The 26,801-nt window shown below is 37.1% G+C and overlaps 1 protein-coding gene across 2 annotated transcripts in view; it reads left to right on the top strand.

Annotated features, from left to right (window-relative positions):
• itfg1 (integrin alpha FG-GAP repeat containing 1) overlaps nucleotides 1-26,801 on the top strand; it is a 138,619-nt gene that overhangs the window by 94,030 nt on the left and 17,788 nt on the right. For both annotated transcript variants that reach the window (XM_051898482.1, XM_051898483.1), the window contains 2 exons: nucleotides 8,248-8,291; nucleotides 16,584-16,662. In XM_051898482.1, coding sequence (XP_051754442.1) covers nucleotides 8,248-8,291; nucleotides 16,584-16,662 — 123 coding nt within the window. The remainder of the gene's footprint in view (nucleotides 1-8,247; nucleotides 8,292-16,583; nucleotides 16,663-26,801) is intronic.

Raw genomic sequence — 26,801 nt, 5'->3', positions numbered from 1 at the left:
TTTAACCTCTATTAAAGATGTTTAATTTTTAATATTGAGGTTAAAGAACGGTTAACAGTGTGTTTTGGGAGGTAATTTGCAGTCTGATTAAGGCACAACTGTAAATGAAGGCCCATCCCTGCTAAATATATTAGCTCTTTATATCCTCAGCACTTCTGAGACAGTCCACAGATGCTTAAATACATTAAGCAACCATGTTCAAGCAGTAGTAACTGTGCTGTATTTAAAAGCACTAGGTTAAAGTTTGAATTGCACATGAATCATTAAAGAAACCGGCATAGCCCATATGTTTATGTGCACTAAATTGCTCTGAGATGCGTTTTTCTTCAGACAGTTGGCTGCAAATGACTCATCAAACTGAAAGATGTGCTAGTAACTGCCATTCTGCAGCCCAAAATGTAGAAGTTCTTTGTATTAAAAAGGGGCATTGCTAGACCCTTTTTTACTGGGGCATGAGCCTCAGTGAAATATCGCTGTGCCCCAGTAAAATATTGCAGAAAAATCTATGACTGATAGTGGAGATTAGTGTATACCAACCTGAGAATCATTTTATTCTGACAGTATTTCCCTGATAATTATTTAATGTCATGTGATTTTTCAATCAGCTGTTTAGAATCGGATCTAAATGCCAGATTCGCAAAATAAATCACTATGACAGGTTTGCAGAAACCTCTAAAATTGTTCACAATTTAGTTTAATTCAATCGTAAATAACAGTAACAAAAAGAGTATCAAAATATTGTTACAATTTTATGATGGGGGGCCTGTGCCCCAGTACTGATGAAAGACTAGAAAGCTCCTGAGACCCACCTCACCCACCACTGTCCATTGAGGAAAGGCAGGTGACGTACATCACTGCATTATATCAGCTTGCTTCGTTGTTGTCCTCTAGAGGGATTGTGGGTATATAAGCTATGTCCTGTGCAATTACCTTTCCCTCTCTCAGTACCCAGTGGTTTACATATTGCCAGGGAAGCCCTCAGTTATTTCATCCTCAGAGGAGTAAATAAACAATTTATTTCCATTCGATGCTGCCAAGTCCTCAAGGCCATGTGTGTTTTCACATAAATCTGAAGCAGAACATGAAAAGAATTTGAGCCTTATCATAGACGTGTGATATGTTGAAACCTTAGGTTTTTTTCGCCGGTTCTACATTTACATCCCAGTATCTGCAGCCTTTTTATCTTTTGCCATGTGTAAAATACCCACTTGCTCCTTTATTTTATGTCATAAATGCTCACACACACAAATTTATACCTCTTCTCTGAGCTATAGATCAATAGACAAAAAGAAGTCCGAACAAGCAGTCAGTGGGTAGCAGGGAAGTACAAGAGGAGGGGAGAGGCCAGGTGCTGTAATTTTCTGTGATTGCATGCTCTAAACACACACAGACGGTGGTTGGAGTGTGTGTTTGTGGTGTGTGTGGATGAGTAAGTGTGTGTTGGCTATAGGCAGAGTGGGAGAACTATGGCAGCTGATTGCATTCCTGTTCATTTATTAGAATGCAGATGAGCTGCAATGAGGAACATCTGCGCGCTTTGTTCAGTCCAGTGCGCACTCCTTCCTCGCCTCTGCAATCTGTCACTCTGTAAACCAAGCCCCCCTTCCACATGTTACAACACTACATGGGAACTCATAAAGGGAGGCCTTTTTCTGTCACTCATTCAGATTGAATTTTATGAATGATTTGCTGTTTTTTTTTTTTTTTTTTTTTTTTTCTGTTTAGTCCTGTAGTTCTTTTTTTCACAAGACTATCTGTCATTATACAATTGTATTTGTGTCTCTCGGTCTGTCCATCCATCCATCCATCTCATGCAGGGCTCCAGGCTCCATTTGAGAGCAGTGGCGCTAGTGCCAGTAAGTTCTACAGAAGGTTTTTGTTTTTTTTTTGTTTTTTTATAAAGGTAATTTAATCATATTACTATTGTTTTGCATTAATAAGTGCAGTTACTAATAATATTATTCATTGGAAATTTGACAGTAAAGAACTGAGCTTGAATTGAGATGCAGATAAAATTAACTTGTTAACAGTAACATGCAAAAACATTGCTCAGCAGTGTTTGGGGGTAACTTGAGTTATGTAATCAGATTACTTTTTCTAGTACAGTAGAAAAATTTACAACAAAATATCTGAGTTACTTTTTCAAACAAGTTATGCAAGTTACTTTGTTTTCCTGTTTATTGACTGACAGCTCTCCTGTCCCTATGTTGAGAGAAATCGTAAGTGCACAGACATTGTTTTAGAATAAATGTGAACATGCATTTACTCCTCACTTGAAAAAACAAAACAAAAAAAAAAACAGATTCAGTATTGCTCAAAATTAATAAAAAAAAAACAGTGAAATGCAATCTCAGAATATTACGCAAACCTGCAATAATTAAATATATTAAATTACACAAACTTTATGTACTTAATTTCACTTAATTAACCAATGTTTTTTTGTTTTTTTTTGTTTTTTAACTGTGCCCTCTACTATACAGCTGTGAATTTGCATTTCTTTCAACCTGAGGTTTATTCATTTCACTTTTGGTGTGAAAGGGCCTTTACATTTGCCAAAAATAGAACTTTTTTTGTTTTTATTAAAAAACAAACAAGCAGGCCCAGGTGAGAAAAAGTAATGCAAAAGTAATGTAATGCATTACTTTCCATAAAAAGTAACTAAGTAATGCAATAAGTTACTTTTTGGGGGGAGCAACGCAATATTGTAATGCATTACTTTTAAAAGTAACTTTCCCCAACACTGTTACTCAGTGCTGATAAACGGTCCGCGCTGCACAGCTCAAACGAGTAGCGCTGTTTCGTTTCGTTTGCCGTTTGATGTTTGAAACAGAAATGGCAGCTCTTATCAGTTGTGCAATGTGGTGGTCGCATCAGTGCGACCTCTAACAAAATTTAGTCGCACTGGCAGAAAAAAAGGTTGCAAAATGTGACAATTTAGTCGCAGTCTGGAGCCCCGATCTCATGCCATTATTTAACTCACTAACTCATGCCATAGGTTAGCCAATGTTGCTGGTTGATAAGATGGTTTACTTGTGTAGTTGTCTCTGCATATTATACTAGGATAGTAATGCAGCTTTAAATGTGCAGAGATGTTTTTTTTTTTTTTTTTTTCTCCCCATTTTCATTGAGGCAGAACGATTAGGTGATGAGGGACTGAGAGTGCTGCTTGTTACTGTAATCACTGCCTGACCTCAGCCGAGACTGAGAGCCAATCATAAAGCCGTCTTCGTTGCTGCTGGGTTAGGGTACGGTAATGGACGTAATCTCACGACTCCAGGCTGTTATCTCACAACTTTGAAACCACCTGGTCACCACTTTCATGGACTAGATTAAGAGTGACGGGTATTGTTCCAGCTTTTTGAAGTAGTGCACTATCACCTCTGATGGTATAATGATGTGTGAGCGTCTGTGTGGGGCAGCTGTTATGAATGACATGAGACACAGTCACTTAGAGTGTCGGTGGCATCTGGTTTACCAGTGCGGAACAGAACAGCAGGCCTCATGTCCAATTTCACAGCCATCACATCACAGCTATTCCATTGTTGCTGCAAACTCCCGGCAGATTCACTCTGCGGAATCCCCTGATGTCCTGGGAACAACAAACTGCAAGACAATTTGGATCTGTTCTTTTTGTCATCATAAGCAAAAATACAGTTGAAGCTGTTCAAACAGAATCAATTCAGACGCCCTGGGATAGGACGTTCAGTCTTGGAAATTGTTCGCGTAACCTTATAAATTTATCAAGATGTCATCATGATGAATGAACCATCACAAGTTTTTTATTGAATTGTTTTTTTTTTTTTGTTTTTTTTTTTTAATGTCCACTTAACCGTTCAGTATTTCCGCTCAGTTTATCATAGATGTCTGATGACAGTGCTGTCGCTGTGTGATTATTTTTATTTCTTTGTATTAGAGAGGTTTCCAGGATCTCCAAATGGAGCCTGCGGGAGGAATAGAGACGAATGTCAAGTCTTATCTTTATATGAAGGCTCAGACTAAGCCCTGGCAGTAAACAAGAGCATTATTCATGCAATGAGTTCACAAAATGGCATTTCATTGGGATTAAGCACATCATAAACGTTTAGATGTATTCAGTGCTAAACCTTCTGTCTTTTAATGGCATTATGCTGTACTCTTGGGTGGGCACTGCACAGCCTCACACACACACACACACACGTACACAGTGGGAGCGTGTCATGACCGTGCATATCATGCTTCAGCTCACTGCACAAGCCCTGCTGGTAACTTGTCATTGATAGAGACATTTCCACTATGTGTGCATGTTTCCTTATCCGTTAGCATGCGTGTGCAGCCATGTCAGTTTGTATGTACAAACTGGTGTTCAATATTAGCCATGCATTTGCAAACACTAGCCTGAAAGATTTAAAACGTATCTGACAGCTTCAGGCCACCAGGATGTCTGCCACAAGGAGGTCCGTAATACCTGGAGAAGGGTATCTGATAGCATTCCCGTTAGTCTCGATGGCAGCTACTTAGTTCCTGCAGGCCCCCCTGAAGGTACAGTACTGTTTAAAGGTTTGGGGTCAGTTAGATTTTTACACCACAGGCTCATTGGAAAAAGTACCTTTGTCAACGCAAAATACGTACCAATACGTACATATTACTGCAGTTTCTAACAGAAATGAACACTAGAGGAAGTAAAACAGCAAGCACTTTTAATCGTTTTCACACACAATTATGATTACAGGGGCAGATTATGGATTAATAAACACTTGTTTTCACGTTTCCTTGCACAATTATGTTATGACCACAAAACACTTTTTACCATAGTGCATGATTTGTAACTTACCCAGCTCCATATGTTCAGTTTTACTGACATAATAAGCTTGCTCGGTAGCTCAGCTGGTACAGAATTGTGAAAGAGCTCGGGTACGAATCCCGTGAAAGATGAGTCACGGTAAAAATGCTCAAAGACGAGAGTTCAAAAACAAGCTAAAATGCCATGGTTATGATTGCATTTTCATGTCACATTTGCTTTTGTTAACTCATGTAGGTTTAGGGTTTATTGTGGGTGTACGTTATTAAACGTGACGGAGCATTAAAGCGCCACTCACCAGGCATTTAAATTCAGAACAGCGGTGATATGTTCAAACTCCAACGTACTAAAATGCTGACATATTCACGTTCATCTGTTCAGGAAAAAACGAAACATGCTTTTAGCGCCACTCACTGGACATTTCACTTTGAAACTGTCGTGAAACGTGCACGGCGTAACATATTTTGCAAAAATGTTGACACAGGTACGTTTTTCTAATGAGCCTGGCCTGAATTTTTATTTAGAGGTTATGAAGTTAGCAACGTTTTTTTGTTTTTTTTCCACAAAAAAAATATATATATTCGAAAATAAACATAATTTTCCACCCTCATTTTCACGCTCTGTCAAAAAACATTCAGTTTCGAGGAGTGTTGCCTCTTTCATAAAAGCAAATAAACGCCCACAGCTGTGATTGGTGAACTTTTGCAGCATATCCATGGCCTCCTCCACAGCAGGGCTGTGCACAGACATTCGAACTAAAGAAAATAGGGCAGATCGATGATGAAGATGGAAGATGGCTTGGCTGAATCACGTTCGGCGACTGGGGTTGGTTTGTTGTGGAGAAGGTCACATCAGCCGATGAGGGCTGAGGGGCAGTGGCTCTTGCCACCAGGCCACCCCCTTGTGCATGACCCTATCCATAGCATGTGTCACTTGTGTTTTGATGCTCAAGATGCCTCGGAGGACAAACTTGGCACTGCCGTAGATTTCAACACAAAAAAATATGTATCGCTCTTGTGATTGATAGACGCACGAGTTGTTAAAGGGTTAGTTCACCCAAAAATGAAAATTCTGTCATTAATTACTCACCCTCATGTCGTTCCACACCCGTAAGACCAAAAATAACAACTTTATTCAACAATATCTTGTTGAAGGTATAAATAAAAGGTAAAAATATATTAATTTGTGTTCTGAAGATGAACGAAGGTCTTACGGGTGTGGAACAACATGAGGGGGAGTAATTAATGACAGAATTTTTGCGTGAATGCATTAAATTGATCAAGAGTGACTTTTAGGTCCTGTTTACACCTGGTCACTTTATTTGTTTTCTCTGATCAGATAGCAATCTGATCGTGAAAAGACCAGGTGTAAATGCCCTACGAAATGCTTTCGAGAGGGCTTTAAATCTGATCACTCAGACCACTTCACTAGGTGGTGGTTTTTGAGACACATTCCAAACGAAACTGGACAAGTGTAAATGCATCTGGTTGTTGAAACCACATATGTAAATTTTACTCTTCCTAAAATGAAAAAAAAAAGCATGTGAGAGCGTGTTATACTGGCTCCCAGCAGCCAGATATTTCAGCTTTACTGCAACAAGCATCGCCACAAATATGGCCCACCACAGATGAGTAGCTGAGTATCTTTTCAGCAAGCATATATATTGCATATTGCAATTGAATTGAAGCTCGGATTTATATTCATTTTGCAGTTACACATTTATGTGGCCAAGTGTAAATGGAAAACACATGAAGTGACCAGGTGTAAACAGGCCTTTACATTGTTACAAAAAAAAAAAAATCAAATAAATTTCCATGCATCAAAGAATCCTAAAAAAAAAAAAATAAATGTTTTCAACATTGATGATAATAAGAGATGTTTTTTGAGCAGCAAATCATCATTTCAGAATGATTTCTGATGGATCATGTGACACTGAAGACTGAAGTAATGAAGACTGCTGAAAATTCAGCTCTGTCATCACAGGAATAGATTACATTTTGAAATATATTAAAGTAGAAAATAGTTGTTTGAAAATTGTAAAAAAAAAAAAAAAAAAAAAAAAAAAATATTTCATAGTTTACTTGCTTTTACTGTATTTGTGATCAAGTAAATGCAGCCTTGGAGAGCATAAAATTTTTATTTTAAAAACATTTTTTTTTTTTTTTTAAATTGAAAGATAGTGTATATGAATTGAAATTGATCTATTTCGCATTTCTATGAAAAATTAATCTTTCTGGCACTGGAAGAACATCTATATAATATTATCTATATAATATAATATTTGCCATTTATATTTGTATTTATGTTTATTTAATAAGAATCAAAGATTCAGAATCCTTCAAGGAACAAAAACTGAAAATGAGCTACAGTATATTGTTTTGCAGAACATAATAAAAAACAGAAACAAAAACATTTCAGTTGTTACAGTGAACATGTCATTTTTAAATGTGGTTAACCTGTAAATAACATACAGTATTTTGTGGTCCAATCTTTTTTTTTTTCATAAACTTTTTCACAGTTAAGTTTCTGAAATAGACATCCAAAATCATGTTGCCCAAATTCCTTACCTATTAGCAGTTGTGCTGTGGTAAAATGTTATCAGTCACACATTACGGAGGGGTATCAGTCATACTGTCCTGTAGCAAGTTCACTCATTCATGGAGGACTAGAAAAGATGCACTTTTTCTCTGTGTTCTTTTCTTTCAAGCACAAAAAAACTGTTAGACCAGGCATGAATGAAAAATTATTTCAGGCTTCATGTCACACCCCTCTTTCACCCCTCAGTACATTCATTTTGAAAACCAAAGCCACATATTTGATTTCACAATCCTAATAACTCATGCAGAACATTTGCCTGTCAGGCCATATATGAAAATCTGGAAATTTCCAAAGTACGAGTTGTGATTGAAACATTTTCATCATTTGTTTTTCCATCACAGACTTTCAAAGCCACTTTTTTTAAATAATTTATGTTGGTGTTCTTCCATCATGAACTTTGTAATTCGCTGTATTTAAATAGTGCTGCCTGTCACTGCCAGTTTAAAAATCTAATGCTGCTTTTAGATAAAGACAGATGCACAAGAACACAGATGGTTCTTTGTGTGCCACTAATGAGCAATTAATGATTTTTTACTTTCCCTTTCATATGCGCTGTTCTCTAACGCACATTCAATTTTGGCCTCAAGAGAAGCAGAGAGTCTGGCTCTTATTTCACACCATTAGTGGGAATTTAGTGCACATTTTGCCCAATTCATTTTCTCTAGGCATAATTCTTGGCTGAAGATGATTACGGGACCAGAGTTGCTGTTAAATTGTGTGATATGAGCGGAGGTGAATGTACTGCTGCCCGTGTTTAGCAGAGTGTTGTGGAGTGGGTTTGATATGGACACTGCTATCAACTTGTCTTATCTGAGGGCCAGATATATGGGACAAAGTTATGATTCTCTGTCTTTATCTTTTTCTCTCTGCAGTGCTCAGTGGCCTGTGCTCCAATGACTGTCCAGAGAATGTTAAGGTGAGTTCTGATCTTTTATTTTCCCTCTCATGCAAGACACTCAACTCGAGTGGCAATGGCATGTGTTTAGTATCACCAGGCCCACGTGCAATCTGTTCCTGCAGATTTCAGAAGAGATCAAACTAATTCACAATGTTCTCCACATTCTTTGCCTCTTGCATGTATTTTGCCTCTTAAATAAGTTTTCATTATTTGTCTTAGTTAAATTTGAGTTAAATATGCTTTCAACAACCTATAACACTGTAAGACTCTCAGTTCTGTTATTTTTCCTTCAAATCAAAACAGAAATTGTGATAAAAGTTAGCAAAATCTTAGACATATATGGTAGTTAATAGTTGACCAATATCAGAGCAAAGTGGCTGTTTTGTATATACATTACTGTTCAAAATTTGTGGTCAGTATGTTTTTGTTTGTTTGTTTGTTTGTTTTGGAGGGGGTTGTTTTTTCTTTAAGAAATTACTTGTCAAAAGTGTATAATGTTACAAAAGATTTCTATTTCAAATAAATGCTATTCTTTTGAACTTTCTATTATTCAAAGAATCCTGGGAAAAAAAAATATATATATGGATCATGATTTCCGCAAAAATATTAGGCAGCACAACTGTTGTCACAAACAGGTTGCAGTAATGATCACACAATGACGAAGAACAGAACCGAAACAGTCTTTGATAATAACTCTGAACACTCAGGAGAACACGGGGAGAAATACATAAATAACAACCACGTAAAACATTAATGACACGAACTATGAACTGAGGAAACTGAGGGCTTAAATACACACAGAGTAATCAACGGAACTAAGAACAGGTGTGAAACTAATAAGTAACTATGGAAACTATCTAGCAAACAGAACTCAGGCAAACTGGAACAGGGAACAGAATGAAAATGAAACCAAGACACAAACATACTCCTGACAATTGTTTTCAACATTGATAATAATAAAAAAAAGTTTCTTAAGCACCAAATGATTAGAGCCCAATCGATATGGATTTTTAGGGGCCTATGCCGATACCGATATTAGGGAATTAAAAAAGTCCAATATCGATATATCGGCCGATATTCTTTATGTGTATATTATAGGGGTGCAACGGTTCAAATTACTCACGGTCATGGTTTCGGTACGCTTCGGTATGTGCTATTATCAGGGAACTGTCAAATAAAAATAAAGAACAAATAATCAAACTACAAGCAACAGCAGGTATTTCAGGTATCTAACAGTTGTTTTCAGGTACAGAAAATGAATAAAATAAAGTTTTTCTTTTTTATAAATAAAAATATAAAATAACACTGCATATTATCTTCACTGTATAAATTAGTTAAAGATTAATCATTACTAAAGTTACAAAAGCAATTCAGTCAAGAGCAATGAGTGATTTCTTTGTCATTTGTTGTTTGATTAACATTAAAAACACAGACATATTAGAATATTATACAATATTAGGCTTCTTTCCCTTTAAGACATAATGCACGATCCAGTACATATACTGTTACACATGCGTTCTTTCTCAGCTGTTATACGTTCACTTAAGACATAACCGACTATGTTTGCTAGGATGCTCACCAAAATGGGCATGTTGATATAATTTGAAATATAGCAAGAGTTCAACAGTCAAAATAAAATAATCTTATAAAATAAGGCATTAATCTGCCAAACAGGAAAACTTCGTCTGATGTGACAATTAAAAGATGCCAAATATTGGGCAAATAATCAATGTTAAGAAGTTGACCACTGCATGTTAGTATCTCTTGATTTTGATTGTCTGCAAGTTCTGTCATGTTATTTTTGCTCCTCATGACGTTGTTGACTAGCTGTTGAGGTCAGGGACAAGTGTGTTACAAAGCTGCCCTCATTCTGACGAGAAGACAGGCTTTTATGTTCTCACTCTTGTTTTTTCTCTCTCTCTCTTTTCTACACTCTCTCTCAATTTGTCTGGGAGCGCTTCTATACCTTTTTTTTTTTTTCATATTCACAAATTCATCTTTCTGGCCTTCTCTCTTCTATCAGTCAAACCATCATCCTCTCCTGCCATCTATTGTGTTTTTCTACTTTCTTCTCTTTACTTTTCTCCATTATCTGTAGATTTTATAAGATCTGTTTTAGCTGCGTCTGAAATCACTTACTCGTTCACTCAATCACTGTTCCCAATATATACTGAATGCCACACAATGCAGATAGTAGTTAAGGAGTGAATAGAAATAAGCATTGGCGTGTTTATCAGTTGTACGCTATACATCAGAGTGCACTATGGGTATAAAAGAGTGAGCATATAGAGAAATAAATTGCTCTTAATTCAAACAACAGAATGGCTGACACCATACATTGAACACAATTTATAGAATACGGAGCAATTTCAGACACAGCTGTAGAGTTTATTAGACAGGTAAAGATGTTACTCTGAGGTGTGTGTTTTGGAGAAGCACTTGGCAGGGTCCCAAAGCAATTCATTACTCTGTTAATACATGAGCAACACACATACACACACAGAGACCTCTCTTCGTTAACTGTCATCCTTCATAACAAAGAGATAATACATTTTCTGCCCGGCCGTTCATCCTCTACTTTAGACATGCACAAACACACACAGACACACAGATGACATCTCATGTGTTCTCTAACTCGGTGATATGCCGAGTGCAGACAGTTTGCCCTGAGGCCAGTGGATAGCAGAGGGCTCTATGATTAAATAAGAGCTCTTTAAGATGGGCCGCACTCCTGTCTTGCTCCGACTGGACCTCTGACATGCGTGTTATACAGTCCCACGCTGAATTAATATTCAGATGCTGAAACAGAGACGTTAGTTGTAGAACCGTATAGTTCAGATCAGTTCATATGTTCTGGGTCATAGCATTTTTGCATTTGTCCTATTTTTGCAGTGTTGCATACTAAACACCCCTGCCTGGTTACAGCCAGTGTAAATCAAATACTGTAGGTTACAGTCAGCACTGTTCATCTATTTTCTAAATGCATATTTTAGATCTCATTGTTAGCAAATAACTGAGCTCGTAATGTGAACCCGAACAAAGAGAGAAAACACACCAGGTTATGAATCAAAGGCTCCATATGAAATAAGCATGAACAAGAACACTATTCTTTGGATCAAGTGAATAGTTCATATTAAACACACACTGTGAACACACACACTTGGAGCAGTGGGCAGCCGATTTTGCTGCTGCCCCCGGTGTGCGATTGGGGGTTAGGTGCCTTGCTCAAGGGCACCTCAGTTGTGGGTTGAAACTAATGAGAGTGGAAAAGAGCGCTTTTCATTCACTCCCCCCTTCTATATTTCCTGCTGGTACTGAGACTCGAACCTGCAACCTTTGGGTTACAAGTCTGACTTTCCAACCATTAGGCCACAACTACTAAATAAATACAATGAATGATAAAGGAATGAAGTGCATAAGATGGATAAAGTTCAAGTGATTGAATTGGGTGTGGCTATGACTGAGTTACGTTATCTTATAGAAAGATCAATTGTTGTAACTAATAAGGTGAAGAACCTTATTATTCATCAAATAAATTAAAGATTATTTGTTATTAACTAGCATCAGTTATATTACCTCTAATGTAAATTAGAAAATCAAATACTGATAATATACAACAATGCCAAGGTCTCTGAAAAGAGGTTTGGTAAAGTGATTTTTATGTCCCACGTGGTCGAATGAGCAGTCATATGACGGTGACGTCTTCCACTGGTTGACATTGCAGTGGGGAAAGGAGCTGGAATCCGTTTCAACAGCCTTGAACACAAAACTCTGTGGGATGCTGATCTCCAAAGGCACCAAAAAGGGTGCTAAAATCACGCAGATGAGGCCATGAAGTAGATGCATGAGGTCCTTAACAATCTGAAACATGTAGACCAGTGGCATGCACAGACCTCCGCAGGGGCAGGGGCAGGGGCAGGGGCAGGGGCAAAATCGCATTCTGGGGGGGTCCCCCTCAATGAGGCTCAGAACAAGGAGTGTCTGTTGAAAGGATACATTTATCCCTTTACTAAGAGGAGGAGATTGCAATTTGGTGCTTCTCCATCCCAGTGCTGTGATTTAGAGGTCTACACGGAGGACCCGGGACCCGTACGGGCTCGCAACTTGTAAAATTAGGATGAGAAAAGTGTGAGCTGGGAAATAAGGTGGAAAAAGCATGAATGACCCCAGCCTGCTCTTGCATCCAAACAGTCCTAAAGAATTTGTATGGCGGTTGGCTTTAACTTTAGGGATTAGTCTCAAGTTGGGTGCCAGGCAGAAACTGCCTGTGGACCAATGAGAAGTCCTGTCCTTCCTGTGATTGAGATGTCTGTCAGTTGTCCTAGCATCCTTATCTGATGGTATTGGACATTTGATCCAATCGAAATGTAGCAAACATTTCTCCACTGTTGCAGTAAGAGAGGGGCCCTGCCATAAAACTGGGCCCTGGAATGGGCTGTTCCCTACACAGCAGTCCATAGAACCAACCAATATCCTTCACTGTAACCAGTATATTGCAATAGTTGATAACCATGAGCCAATCTGATGAGTCTTGAGTTTGATTCTTCTGAAAATGCTTTTAATGACTCTTTAGTGAAACAGATGCATGACAGTATTGTATGACAATTATTTAATCCCATTCAAAATGACACATAGAAATAATGGTAAGAAAAAACAATGAAATATTTTTGTATGTTGCTTGCAAAAAAAAATGCCTTAGGGGTTCTTTGTTTAAAATCTTTTTGAAATATTCGGCCCACAGTTGCAGTCACTCACTGAGATGTTTGTTATTCCCCATCCAGTTCTTGTGACGTATTCATTTATCTCCTTTTAGCTGCCTCTCGACTCTTTGCTGTCTTAGGCATCACTTTGCTTCCTCTGATGCTTTATCTTCCCTCGTTTACATTGTTTCTCTGTGTTTTCTGGCTTGCTCAGTCTCAACTTTTGTCTCTTGCTGTCTGGTTGTTTCATCATTGAGATCATGGGTTATCCACCTGTCCTTGTGTGGTTGTTACAGCCCAAGGCTCTCCGGCTGTTTACTATGCTTCAGCCAGTCTGAAGAGTTTAATGGAGAATTTTTGCTTTGTATATGGCTTCTGAATTTGCAGACATTATGTTTGGCATTCATGTCTGGGTTTAATGTTGTCTTCCTGTGTGATTATGCTTTGCTTCTTCAGTTCTCCAGGAAGAAAATCTTGATAATAGTAGGTGTTCTGTAAGGTCAACTGCAAACAGCCTTCATTGATTTAAGGGACAGATTTGGGATGTAGTCGTTTTTGAGGTTTAAATACAAAAGTAGAGTAAATTTGCAATTACGAGAAAATACAGTCACATTGTGAGATGCACTACAGTTCAAAAGTTTGGTGTCATTAAGTTTTTCAGAAGATCCATTTAATAACTCTTTTCCCACCATTGACAGAATTTTCCGTAATTTATGAGACAACGTTTTCCGGCCATTGACAGAATTTTCCAGCTTTCCGTGTTTTCACTGTTAAATGGTAGGGGGCACTATTAGGCATTTTCCAAAGGAGCACAGAATCTCCAGATCAAAACACATGTGAAGAATCCTGGAAAAAAAAAAATTATCACAGAGTCTACAAAGATATTAAAGAGAAAGTTCATCCAAAAATTAAAATTGTCATCATTTACTCACGTTGTTCCAAATCTGTATGAATTTCTTTCTTCTGCTGAACACAAAAGAAGATATTTAGAAGAATATGGGTAACCAAACAGTTGATGGGCCACATTGACTCCCATAGTATTTTTTTCCTATGGCATAATAAACTTGAACTTGGTTGTTGGGGATAGTGTAGGTTTTCAGGTCCAAAGAAGGACTTCGGATCTCACTGACATCAGATTCCCTGGCCGTGTACTTTGCCCTCACTGTTGTGTTTGACTGAATGTTTTTCATCTGTATCTGATGCTGCCAGGTCATTCTCTCCCTCATTTATGTCAGTTTGGCACTGGGTGACGGAGAGCTTCTGCTCCAGGATTGTCTCATTTCCTGTCAACGTTGTCCATTGGCTGGATTCATCTGCTACAGTGGAACATAATTTACAACTAGGGAATCATTTCACCCCTCCCCACCCATAATCGTGCCTCACAAATACATCTGTTTAAAAATGTATGCCCACTTGTTCCTGGCATGCTGTTCATTTGCAGTTCCCAGGGTTATTGTCTGCACAGAGAAAAGTATCCATAATTGAGAAGCTGGCATGTAGCAGGTCTGCCCCATCTCCCCGGCGCTGAGCCAGTGCTGGCCACTCATTACTGCTGGCTGTTGATAGACATCTCTCATGTGTCTCAGTATTTGTAGGAGGATGGAGCTGGGCCTGTGTAACCTGTGGTGATCTTTCAAAACTGAAAAAAACACACACACTTGCAAACAAGCAGTCAGGGTCATCCTAATTATCATCAATATCATCAGAATAGCTCTAAGGTCTCTTTCCTGCAGACCTTTAGTGGTCTGCAGGAAACAAGGTATATTTACAATTTCACTACACTACAATGAGCCTTTCCAAGGAAGATCTTATTGATATGATCTTATATTTGTTTGAATCACTTCACGTCAAGCTGTTGCATCTTGTGTGTGCATAGAGTTAAGATGCAGTCACATTTACCAATATCCAGTCATTCCAATAGGAAACCGCGCAATTGGGAATTTTGCGTGAGGGCGAAAGATTTTGCAAAAGATTATCCTAAGCAGATTTTGTAATGGTTCAAATTGGTCAGGTGGATCCACCACGTTGAAAGCTGCTTGGTTTGTAAGGTGATACATGCTTCATAGGGGTGTAACGTTGCATCATTATATTGAGACATCACAATATAAAAATGTGACAGTATGTATCGGTGATATAAACGTTATGATTCACAATATAGAGTTAGTTTTATCCAAGACTCAGCTGACTGTATCTACAAATTATAATTCACCAAAAATGTATATTCTGTCATCATGTACTCACCCTCATATTGTTTCAAACCCTTAAGATTTCCGTTCATCTTCCAAACACAAATGTAGATATTTTTATGAAATCTGAGAGATTTCTTAGTCAGTTCCCCTAAAACTTAAAAGATCCAAAAAAGGTCATAAAGGCATCATTTAAAAAAAAATAAATAAAATCAATCGAGTGGTCTAATCCAAATCCAAGTCTTCTAAAGTGACACAATGGCTTTATATGATGAACAGATTTACAACGCGCATACCGTAGTAAACACTGACGTTTAAATGTATGTGTGCGTGACATGCAGAAACAACATGAGGGTGAGTAAATGAATAGAGGATTTTACTTTTTGGATGAACTAATAAAGTTTAGGAATGGTCATTTTGGCACACTTTGCGATTAAAACTGTTGTTGATCATCTGAAGCACATATACGCTGGAGCAGCACTCCTCAAAGTGAAAGCGCAAACAGTATTTAAAGCGGCACTCCTCAAAGTCAAAGCATAATTTAACTCACCATATCATGTTTTTAGTTTTGATAGTATGATGATTCAAAGCGTTTTAGATGATTTATTCTTATCATGTAAGTGCAATAATTGAAAGAGAGGAGGGACATAGTGAGCACAGGGAGAGTCTATGCACCCGGCTTGTCTGTGTAAAAGAGATACAACAAATGGCTGTGTTGAAAGCGCAAGTGTACTGCGTTAGAAAAAAAAAAAATGAAAGTTTACAGAGTTTCAGTAACAGTACTAAAAACTTAAACTACTATATTTAGTGTTGAATATAATGTATAATCATGCAGTGGGGGAATATATGTGGGTCATGATAATGCCAAATGTCAGATTTTATGAGTAAAAAAGGCCGTGCATTATTTATATGTCGTCGGTGACAGAGTGCAAGTATATGTGTATTTTCAGGTTCAGAATCATGAATATTTTTATTTTGTTGTCACCATTGCCTTGTGCATGCTGGACAAAGTCCAAGCTTATTGAAGTCCAACCCCCAAGTCCATGCCAAATTCAGCAGTTTAATATATTTTTTTGTTAACTTGTTACCATATGTCTTAGAAGTAAAAACAATAATATAACCCTCATCTTTATTTTGGCTTAAAGTATCATGATAGTATCGTATCGCGAGTTCAGAATTGTGAATCGTATCAAATCGTGACATGAATGTATCGTTAAACCCCTAATGCTTCATATATTGTTACACTGTTGACAGCAGACAATGGAGCTGTTTTGCCTGCACAATTTTAAAGAATTTTTCTAATGTTACTGCACCTTTAGAGATGGTTGACATTTGCTTCTTATAGTTTTATGATTATAATTCCATCTGCAAATTGTTTGTATGTGTTTTGTATTTATTGTTAATTACTTCTATCCATCCCACAGCCCTTCGGTGTGAATCAGCCTGGCCCGTATGTCATGTACACATCAGTGGACTCCAACGGTTATCTAAAGAACGCGTCTGGTGAGTACACAGCATCACACGTATCTCTTTGCCCAGCACATCCTGCTTTAGTGAGGTAAGATAAGTCAACCTCAACACACTGCAGTCATCCATCTTGACTAGCTCAATATCTTTTTGAAGGATCAGACTAAACTAGACTAGGATGATTTTGAATAAACCAATAAAAAGCTTTTTCTTGGCCACGCTTTATTCTGGTGTTGATTTCAAAAATCTGTTCTGGCATGGTACATTGTGTGAAGGGCGCACATTTTTGCTTTGGAAAACTGCCCTTTTTAATATATTACATTTGTTTGTAAGAAAGTGTGTGTGCGTGTATATATTTATATATATATATATATATATAGAGAGAGAGAGAGAGAGAGAGAGAGAACGAAGACAATGCAGCCACTATAGAGAATATTGGAGTTATCATATATTATTTATGACTTTTATGGTGTTTTATATTATTCATTATTAAATAGCTACCTTTTAGGAAGTAAAATTGTATTTAAATATGTTTACATTAAATAAATTGTTATATTCAGAGCCAAGTTTTTGTCATGTAGTTCAATTACAGCATTATGACAAGACATTAAGACATTATGTCTTTGATTTATTTCTATCCATTGTCACGTCGTTCCAATTTTTGTTGTTATAAAATCCATTGTATACAAGAAAATTGAACCAAACATCAGAGTAAACTAGACTAGAGCAAAACTAGAGATTCTGCCACAAAGCACACATCACATCAGTATGACGGTTGAGTTGTCTTGCTTCTTGATTGATTAGTATTTTATATACGAGTGTCTCGTATGTTGTTTTGGCCCTCAAGGATATCTGATTGACCAAGTTCAAGATCAGAGACGGGGCAATGAATGACCTCATTTCACCTTTCTAAGAGCAGATAAGATTAAATTCCTCACAGCATAGAACTCACATCACTTTGGTGTCAATGACTGTTTTTCTGAAGTCTCTTTTGAAATACATCACTGACCTTCAGCTCTCAGTGGAGGCATTACATAAACAGAATGAATGTCTCTCTAATGTTGAGGTTATGTGTGTTTGCTTCCACTGGGCCACGTGCATGTGTGCATCTTCTGTGCGGTCCCATTGTCTGTCTCTGTGTGTGTTTGTGTGTGTAGACTGTGCTGAAGATCCTCAGCAAAACAGAAAGCTGGATGTGACAGAGCTATTTCAAAGATAAATGACTAAATGGCTAAAAGGACAAAAATTATTTCCAGACATCTGGAAATAATGGATTTTAGGGAACTTTGGTGCTCCATGCTTGTAGACGAAACTGATATCTTTTTTTAAAAAATGGAATTATGTTCTGCTTTTAAGGGCTGGACCAGAGTTTCTGAACTTGCCTTTGAGTTCTGTCCAATGAAATTATAGCCCTTCTTTCCTCTTTTATTGAATAATCCTTCACTAGCCAGAACACCACAAGAATTTCTGTTATCTTAAATATCTCCACTCTCTCTCATTGCCCTCTTTATCTCTGTTCTTTCCTCTTTACTGTGAAGAGAGATTCATAAGGGATAAAAGACACCTCTATAAGCAGATAGAGCATTTATAATGTCTATTTTCATTGTTGTGTATTGAGAAAAAAAAAAAAAACTGTTTCAGGATTAAATTGTATAGTCCGACATACTGGTCTATAATGTAAATGTCACAGTAATAATGTTCTTGATTTGTCTTTTTGTACAACTGCTGAAGCAGAATACAAATGAGCAGAGATGTTTGGTTGCTTTTGCTTCTTAATAGTCTTGAGTATGAAATTCAGAATTAATCTCTGGCTTCACCTGCTGTGTGCCAGGCTTGTTTTGATGTTGAGGTCGGGGGCTAATGTGTTTCAGGGCTGTTTGTCTATCAGGAATTTGCCAGGAGAGTCAAATCGTCATCTAATGAAGTCATATAGAGTCTGTCTGTCTGTCTGTCTGTCTGTCTGTCTATCTGTTGTGCGTTCTGTATTTAGTATTGTCTGTCTGTATGTTTGTCTATAGGTCTGTCTGTCATTCTGTCTATCTATCTATCTATCTATCTGTCTATCTATCCTCCTTTATATCTACTTTTTGCACATTGCTGGAGGTCACTTTCCCTTTTATAATTCTTGAGCCGTGTTCAGGGTTGATGTCAACGTGCCTTTTAAAAAAAAATGTTCTTAAGCCAGTTCTTTATATCTTTTGCTGTAGTGTGTCAGTAGGAAATATCAGTTTACATTTCCAAACATTCCTTTTGGTAGGTTTCCTCAAGTATGTGTCACAGTTCTTATGGATTTAGTCTGTCTCAGTTTTTTTCTATTTCTTCATATAATCCCAGATGGACTCGATGATGGTGAGATCAGATCTCCATGTGGAGCATACCGGCTGTTGTCAGACTCCTTGTGCATACAAAAATCTCACTGGATTATTACAATTAATGGCAAAAGGAATGTTTGGAAATGTATACTGATACTACAGCAAACAATTTAACTTTTAAAGATCACAGAACTGATACCATAGCAGTTTTGTAAAAACAGCTTATGATCACAGTAAGGTCATGTGTCCTCTTACACTTCAAAAAATCATTCAGTTATTGAATTCTTTGCCATAAACCTGATGATGTTACTTGTGAAATTAATCACAACACTTACGTTAACAGTGGATCTGCATCAGATGATTCAGCATGAAACGAAAAAAAAAAAAAAAAAGCAGGTTTCCAAAGCAGGTTGTAAGAATAATGTATGGTAACTTTTGCCTATAACGTGAAACATCAATGTTACTGCATGAATCGTTGAGAACAGGGTAAACCGTTTTCTCAGGACTAAACAAATGTGCGAAATTTTTAAGTTCAAAGGTTAAACCATCCATGAAAAAGTAGAAACGCAAATGAGAAGATCCAGAAAAGATTGACTTACTGTATATTCTGACAAACGATCATTTATTCGTCTTCTCACACTCTAATGTCCTCTTGTCCTCGTCACAGGCACAAATGTTTTGATTATTCCGGCTAAAAATAACATCTTCTCGCACAGCGCCGTCCATTTATCCTGCATCACATGCAAACTGATGCTTGAAAAGCAAACCTATATCTATCTATCTATCTATCTATCTATCTATCGTTCTTTAGTTCTATTTATTGTTCTCTCAGTCTGTCTGTATGTTTATCCGTCTGTAGAGCTGTCTATATTTCTGTCTGTCTATCTATTTATGCCTCTGTCTATTGTTGTATCTATCATTCTGTCTATCTGTCTATCCTTCGCGCACAGTTTACTGTGTGAAGAGTTGAGGAGTGACACGGAATTGATGGCACTCCCACAGAAAACACAGGGGAACAGATAAATAAAAGCAATCACCATTTCAGCACAGAAAGTGTAAGTAGAGCTTAGTGACACTGTGGCCCATCGTCCCTCCTTGCTCTGCTGCTGAACTTCTAACTACAGTTCTGTGATCAATGTCCTGCTGTAATTGGAGAGATTGTGGCAGGGTGTCTGGGGTCAGCTGAAGGACAGTAATGGGGTGTATGTTGTACGGGGAGTGGAGAGCAGGCCAGGTTGTATTAGGGCCCTTATTCCCTCAGGCTCTCATTGGCCAGTAATGAAACACAGCTCAGCAAGACTTATTGCACATTTAGACTCGAGCTCAGGACATGGGGACGGCGGTATTTCTGCTGCTGTCTGCACTGCACTCTCTCTCTATTTGAGGACAAAGTAACTTAGGACAAAGTAAGTAACTGAAGTAACCACAGATGCCATGAAGGCAGCACTGCTTATATATTGTCCTGATAACAGTTTAAAATAACAAGGAAAAAGCCATCTCTGAAAGTTAGTTTAACTGGAACATTGAAAATAACTTTTTAAATCAGCTTGATCTCCCCACGCGTTATCTTGCTATTAAATTATCTGAACAGAACCCAGTCACTAACCCAATCAAATTACATTGTGTTTTCTCAATTTGCTTAATTTAGGAGCAACCTACAGCTTCTAAGCTAACATCTCTTCCAGCAAGAAATATTCTTTAGACCAATTACGAGTTGATTAGAACTGTGACTCAAATAACCTATGAAGACTTCATTAGTCTACCAATTAAAAATACATTGTGTACAATCACAAATGCAAATATTTAATACAAAAACTATTTCACACTAAATATATTGTATGTGTATTAAATTTAGCTTTGAGTATAATTCATGACTGCAGTTTTTATTATCATTGTTTTGTGTGAGTGGGAATTTGTTTGTGCATATTTGTATAGCCTGTAGGTAAATGTACGTGTATAGGGGGTGGGGTGGGGGGCATCCTCTCAAGTCATATCTGAGGATGATAAAGTACTTCAGGGGGTCGTGTTTTCATGCTTGTATAATTGGACTGACCCTTGCAGTACTAAGTTAATGAATGAGAGCTGTAAATAAACAGAGAAAATAAGAGCAGAAAAAGGTGAAGTATGGAGGCAGACACAAGAGGTGGGAAAGGAGAGACTGACGCAGGAGAAGATGCAGATCAATATGGCGCTCAAGACTGTTCTCATTAATTAGCCAAATGAATGTGTTGTATAATGAACAGCCCCTCTGAATCCTCACAGTGAAGGACACACACAGACACACTCTTGCATGTCCTACACACTCGTATTCAGGCACAGATGGATTCTGCTGACTTTTTAGCATTTTCTCCATTGATTTTGGAGAATGTATGTAGAGTTCTGCAGAATGAATTTAAATTGGTCAGATGTGTTTAACAGAGCTAAGATTTCTACTCTCTTAGCTGTCATTTTAGACTGAATACAGTGGGCTCTAAAAGTTTAAAATGGCATTGAAACCAGTGTTTCAAACTCATTTAAATCAGCCTAATTTAAATTATAGTTTTAATTGGCATTGTGAATTTATTTAAACCTCACAAACCCATTACAATGAATGTTGCATGTAGCAAGTATCTGGTTACTATATCTGCTTTCTCTATTGGAATGAATTTTACTTTTTTTTTTTTTTTCAGCTCTTTTTTACATTTTAATATTCATGCTAAATAAATAATAAAATGGTAACACTTGACAATTAGTTAACATTATTTAATGCATTAACTAAACTGAACCATCAATGAACAATTCATTTGCTACAGTAGTTATTATTCTTTGTTAATATTAGTTAATAAAAATACAGCTGTTCATTGTTAGTTCATGTCAGCTCAGGTCCATTAAATAATTTTAACAGATACGACTTTTGATTATAATAATGTAGCAGTAAATGTGGAAATTAACATTAACTAAGATTAATAAATGCTTCAGAATTATTTTTTCACTGTTAGTTCATGTTAACTAATGTATTTAATGTATTTTTGAAGCGTCAAAGTTGCTCAATTGTGTAGCTGTCTAGGGACAGAAAGCTTTTAGATTTCATCAAAAAGATCTTCATTTGCGTTCCGAAGATGAACGAAAGTCTTACGGGTTTGGAACGACATCAGGGTAAGTAATGAATGACATAAATGATTTTTTGGAGAACTAACCCCTTAACAAATGGATTGTAAAGTGTTACCAATAAATTCACTAGGATCTATATTTATATTTGAGAAGTGCTGCTGTCAATAAAGGAGGACACACTAAATACATTACTAAATACTAAATACACTAAATACATTCTGAAATTCATGTTAATTTATCGGTTCAACTTTTCATTCAACCACTAATATTAGTTGTAGTACATAAGTGAACATGCAGAGATATGAATATGTCTAGAACTTTGTGTATAATGTGTTAAACAATTCTGTAGAATATTTTCTTTGAAATTGTGCAGGCACAGATTCTATGTTCGCTTCTGATGTCCAAAATGGCTGACATTATTGTCTCAGTCTCTCACACATTTTGTAATACATGTTACAAGTTTAATGTCTCTGGAGTCCATTGACCATCTTCCGCTCTCTATTCATCCTCATTCACACTCTCAGATATATGCCGTGAAGTGTAGTTTAGCCTGCAGCTGGAGTGAGAAGTACGATTAGTATTGATCACAGCTTTTGTCCCTCTCTGAATCTCCCAGAGCAAATATAGACCCCCCACCCACTCACAAGCCAACAGGATTATCCCCTCTTTCCTGCGTCTTTTTCCAATGTCTCCTGTAATCAGAAAGCACTCTCTTTTTAATCATGCAGCCTTAAAATATGAGTAGACATGCTTGTGCTGACCATATAATACTTTATGATCGTCATCTGGACTGTCATGGTGATGGAGCAAACAAAGGGATCTCTGCTGGTGTTACCTCCTCTTTGTCTCTGCGTATCACTCCAATCCATCAAAATCACAAGGAGAGCACGTTCACACTCATCACATATACCGTATCATCTGCTTCCTCCCCATGAACAGCGATAGAGAGAATGACTGTGATAATGACCTTTGTTGGAGCCTTTTTTCTCTGTAATTGATCTGAACGCCTTCTTTTTCCGTTAAGACAGCTTGAAGTCCTTTCATTATGTTCAGTGCACATATAAAGAGAGAGACACATCTGACCTAATGCAGTTCTTTCTTCTATAATTACCACTCTTGCTGGCTCTCTTTCTGTCTTGCTCTTACAAGATTGAAGATTCAAAGCAGCTCTGCGGTGCAATGAACACGACCATATGTTGGCGAAGCATTAGTAATCATTACAAATACACACACAATATGCATGTATTGGCTATTTTACAGTGACTTAGAACATGGCTCGTCCAATCAGGTTTTAGGTTTTTTAAAAGTAGTTTTCATGTATAGTATCTTTTTTTCAGTGGTTGCTATTTTTTGAATGCAACTACTGTACATTTGTACTTCCTGAGGTTTCACTTGGAGCCTAGATTGTAAATTATTTTGTGGTGGTTTCCCATTTTCTCCCTTCTACCTTTTTATATGTAGACAATTATTCAGCTCTGCAAAACATGTTTTGAATTGTAAGCGCTGCTTTCTAGGTCTCATCTCTTGGTACATTTTAGAACTTTGTGGTAAAGGCTCTGTTTGTTGGTTTAGGTGGATTTAGGATTTAATTGCTTCTTCTGGAAATTTATTAAAAGAAATATCTAATGCTCATTTAAAGTTAATCTTTTAAAACACTAATATTTTGCACACATTTAAAACTGTTAATTGTTATCTTTAGCAAGTATCAAAATAAATATCCATTTTTCATTCTCTGCATTATAATGTGATGCCTAAATTAAAATTTTATCTTAAATGACTAATTTTAGTTTTTGTTTTGTTTTAATGTATTCAGGCACAATAATAGAATTTTATTTAATAGCGTCTATTTATTGTTATTGTAATATCAGTAGGGCTGCCCCTAATAGTCGACTAACCGTAAAGCGACGAGAAGAGGCTTAGTCAACCAAAATTTTATTCGTCGCTTAGTCGCAGGGGGAAAAAAATCCACAGCAAGTGTCAAAGTCACGCAGTCTGTGATGGACAGATCGTTAAAAGCTGGTCTATGTGGTAAATACAGTACATCGGGCAGGACATCCAAATGCTCGCCTATCATTCATCGACCTCAAATATGGCTCATCATCTGAAACATGTACGTAGTAGCAACTTTACATGGCCGCTCGCTTTAATGTTAAGCTAGAAAAAATGTGGGCTATTCAAGTGTTTGTGAGGACTGTGATCGCTTGCACTTAAAATACTCCATCATTTTTGGTCACACAGATAAGAGTAATACATCTTTTGAAATCATTACTTCTGCCAGTGCGATGTGGCGAGCTTTATGTGTGAGCTGATTAGTCTATGTAGGCATTAAAGGCTCATTGTTATGATTTATAGTTTATTAATAAACATGTGATTTGTTGATTAATCGCTTAAAATGAATGACTACTTGTCGACCAGAAAAATCTTGAGTCGAGAGCAGCCCTAAATATCAGTGAATCCCTAGTTTGGTCTTTTTAGAATATGGTTCATTTATGTCTCTTGAGCTTTTGTTTTTGAGCTACTGAAGGGTCATTATTGGAGAACAGTATTTACATATAATGTGCGGACAGAATACAGTTGACCTCCAAATGTAGTAAAGGTTTATTCATTTTTTTTTTTTTCCATGAAATCTGCATGACAAGTTTCTTTGTACATTTTTTTAAATCCTGCCTGCCAAGTCGAAAATATTATGCTGCGATTGTGTAAAAATATCGATATGTTATTTCCTCTTTTTTTCCAAAAAATCATTCATGTGTTCATACTTTGTGGTGAGATTGACTAAATTTTGACATTGGACTCTGTGTGAGTTCTGGTTACAGAGAAGAAGAAAAAAAAAACGTTAGTGAGTATTTTGTCTTTTTGTGTCATTCAGTCGTTCCAGGTTCATTCTCTTCCCCGCTCTCCGCACTTGATGTCATTCTGGCTTTGAGTGGTCATATTTTTGCTCTGCTGTTTTCTGTGACGGTAGCGTGATAAGATGGGAAATGCTGCTGGGTGCCTCTGGAAGACTCCACTTATCTCCCTCAGAGCAGACACGTGTCGCTACACACAAATCAGTGTCTGGATCAAGCCGCCATTTTGGCTCTGCAGCTCTCTAACCTCTCTAATCCCTCAGGCCCAGGCAGCATCGCCACCATTTGTTCCTTTTATCGCTCCACAAGCGCCCAATCGACAGGGCAAAGAATGGTTTCTATAGCGACGCTAGACCTGAGATCATTTAACAAACAGGTTTGCTTGGGGAGATGATCTTAGCTGTTGGGTTTAGGGAGAGTGTTTTGTGTGGACACTAAAATCTGCTTTCAGTCTGTGTTCGCTTCTGATGTACTGTGTTGTTTTGCCTTCTGTCTGTTTATGAAGTATGTATTGTGGCTAACAGATCTTTTTTTTGTAAAGTTAGAGACAGATAGCCTTGTAAACCATTTCTCCTTTTTCCCACTCTCTCTCCTGAGTGCTTTCCACCTGGCTGTTGTTTGTCAGATTGAAGCTATTTTCTCTCTCTCACTTTTTGCCTTGCATGCATTAGAGTACATCCTCTACCAAAATGGTCGTACAGCTGTAGTTAGAGAGGATATGTGCCCTTGCACTTGTGCGGACTGGAGTTGAGTGAGTGCGTGAGTAGGTGTGTGCGTGTAGGAGGCGAGCTACAGCTCTATTAGCTTGTCTTGCACCTCGGCTTGTGTTCGGCTAGCTGAATCTCAAACCTCCTTGTTTTGTGGATGCTTTCGCTCATATGTGAGTGTGTGTGTGTGCATGTATGTGTGGTCTACACTACACTACACCAAACCCTGAACTAAACCACATTAGGTCAAACTTTATATTAGGTGTCTTTAACTACTACTTACATTTAAAAAATGTACTTACTCTGTTCATGTTGTATTGCAAAACATGTTAGCTGCTATTGAGGTGGGATACGGCTAAGGTTAGGGACAGGTTTGGAGGTATGGTTAGGTTTAAGGGTGGGTTAATTTACATGTTAAATTTTTAATGCAAAAATGTGAAACTTTGAAACTGATTATTGTGAAATGTGCTGTTCAAAAAAAAAAAAAAATTTAGTTGAAAATGTTGCTCTTCATATTTATACTCTATCGTTCAAACATTTGTGGTCAGTAAGATTTTTTTCTTTCTTTTTGAAAGAAATTAATGTTTTTATTCAGCAAGGATGCATTAACTTGATTAAAAGTGACAGCAAATACATTTAAAATATTACAGAGGTTTTCTCTTTGAAATAAATGCTGTTCTTTTGAATTTTCTATTCATCAAAGATTTTCCATAAAAATATTAAGCAGTATAACTGTTTTTAACATTGATGATAAGAAATTTGACTGATAATTTCTTGAGCAGCAATATTATAATGATTTCTAAAAGATCATGTGACACTGAAGACTGGAATAATGATGCTGAAAATTCAGCTCTTCCAACACAGGAATAAATTATATTTGAACATATAAAACAAAACAGTTGTTTTAAATTTTAAAAATATTTCCCAATATTACTGTTTTTACTGTATTTTTGATGCAGCCTTTGACCTTAAGAGATTTATTTTACTTTTTCCTCAAACTATTGTCCAGATATTTTCATAATTTGCTTTGGTTGTAGTATAATATACAATATAAAAACCAATTCAACATTTTTTTTTCTTTATATCATCCTTAATTTTTTTTTTCACTCACAACTTCACTAATAGAGAGTACATAAGTCTCTACACAAGACCATTCTTGTTTTGTTTTGTTTTGTTTTGTTTTGTTTTGTTTTATTTGAACTGAGTATCTCTTTCTG

Source organism: Ctenopharyngodon idella, chromosome 7 (assembly GCF_019924925.1).
Source record: "Ctenopharyngodon idella isolate HZGC_01 chromosome 7, HZGC01, whole genome shotgun sequence".
In the NCBI taxonomy this organism is placed as follows: Eukaryota; Metazoa; Chordata; class Actinopteri; order Cypriniformes; family Xenocyprididae; genus Ctenopharyngodon; species Ctenopharyngodon idella.
This window is presented reverse-complemented; position numbering and strand designations above follow the sequence as displayed.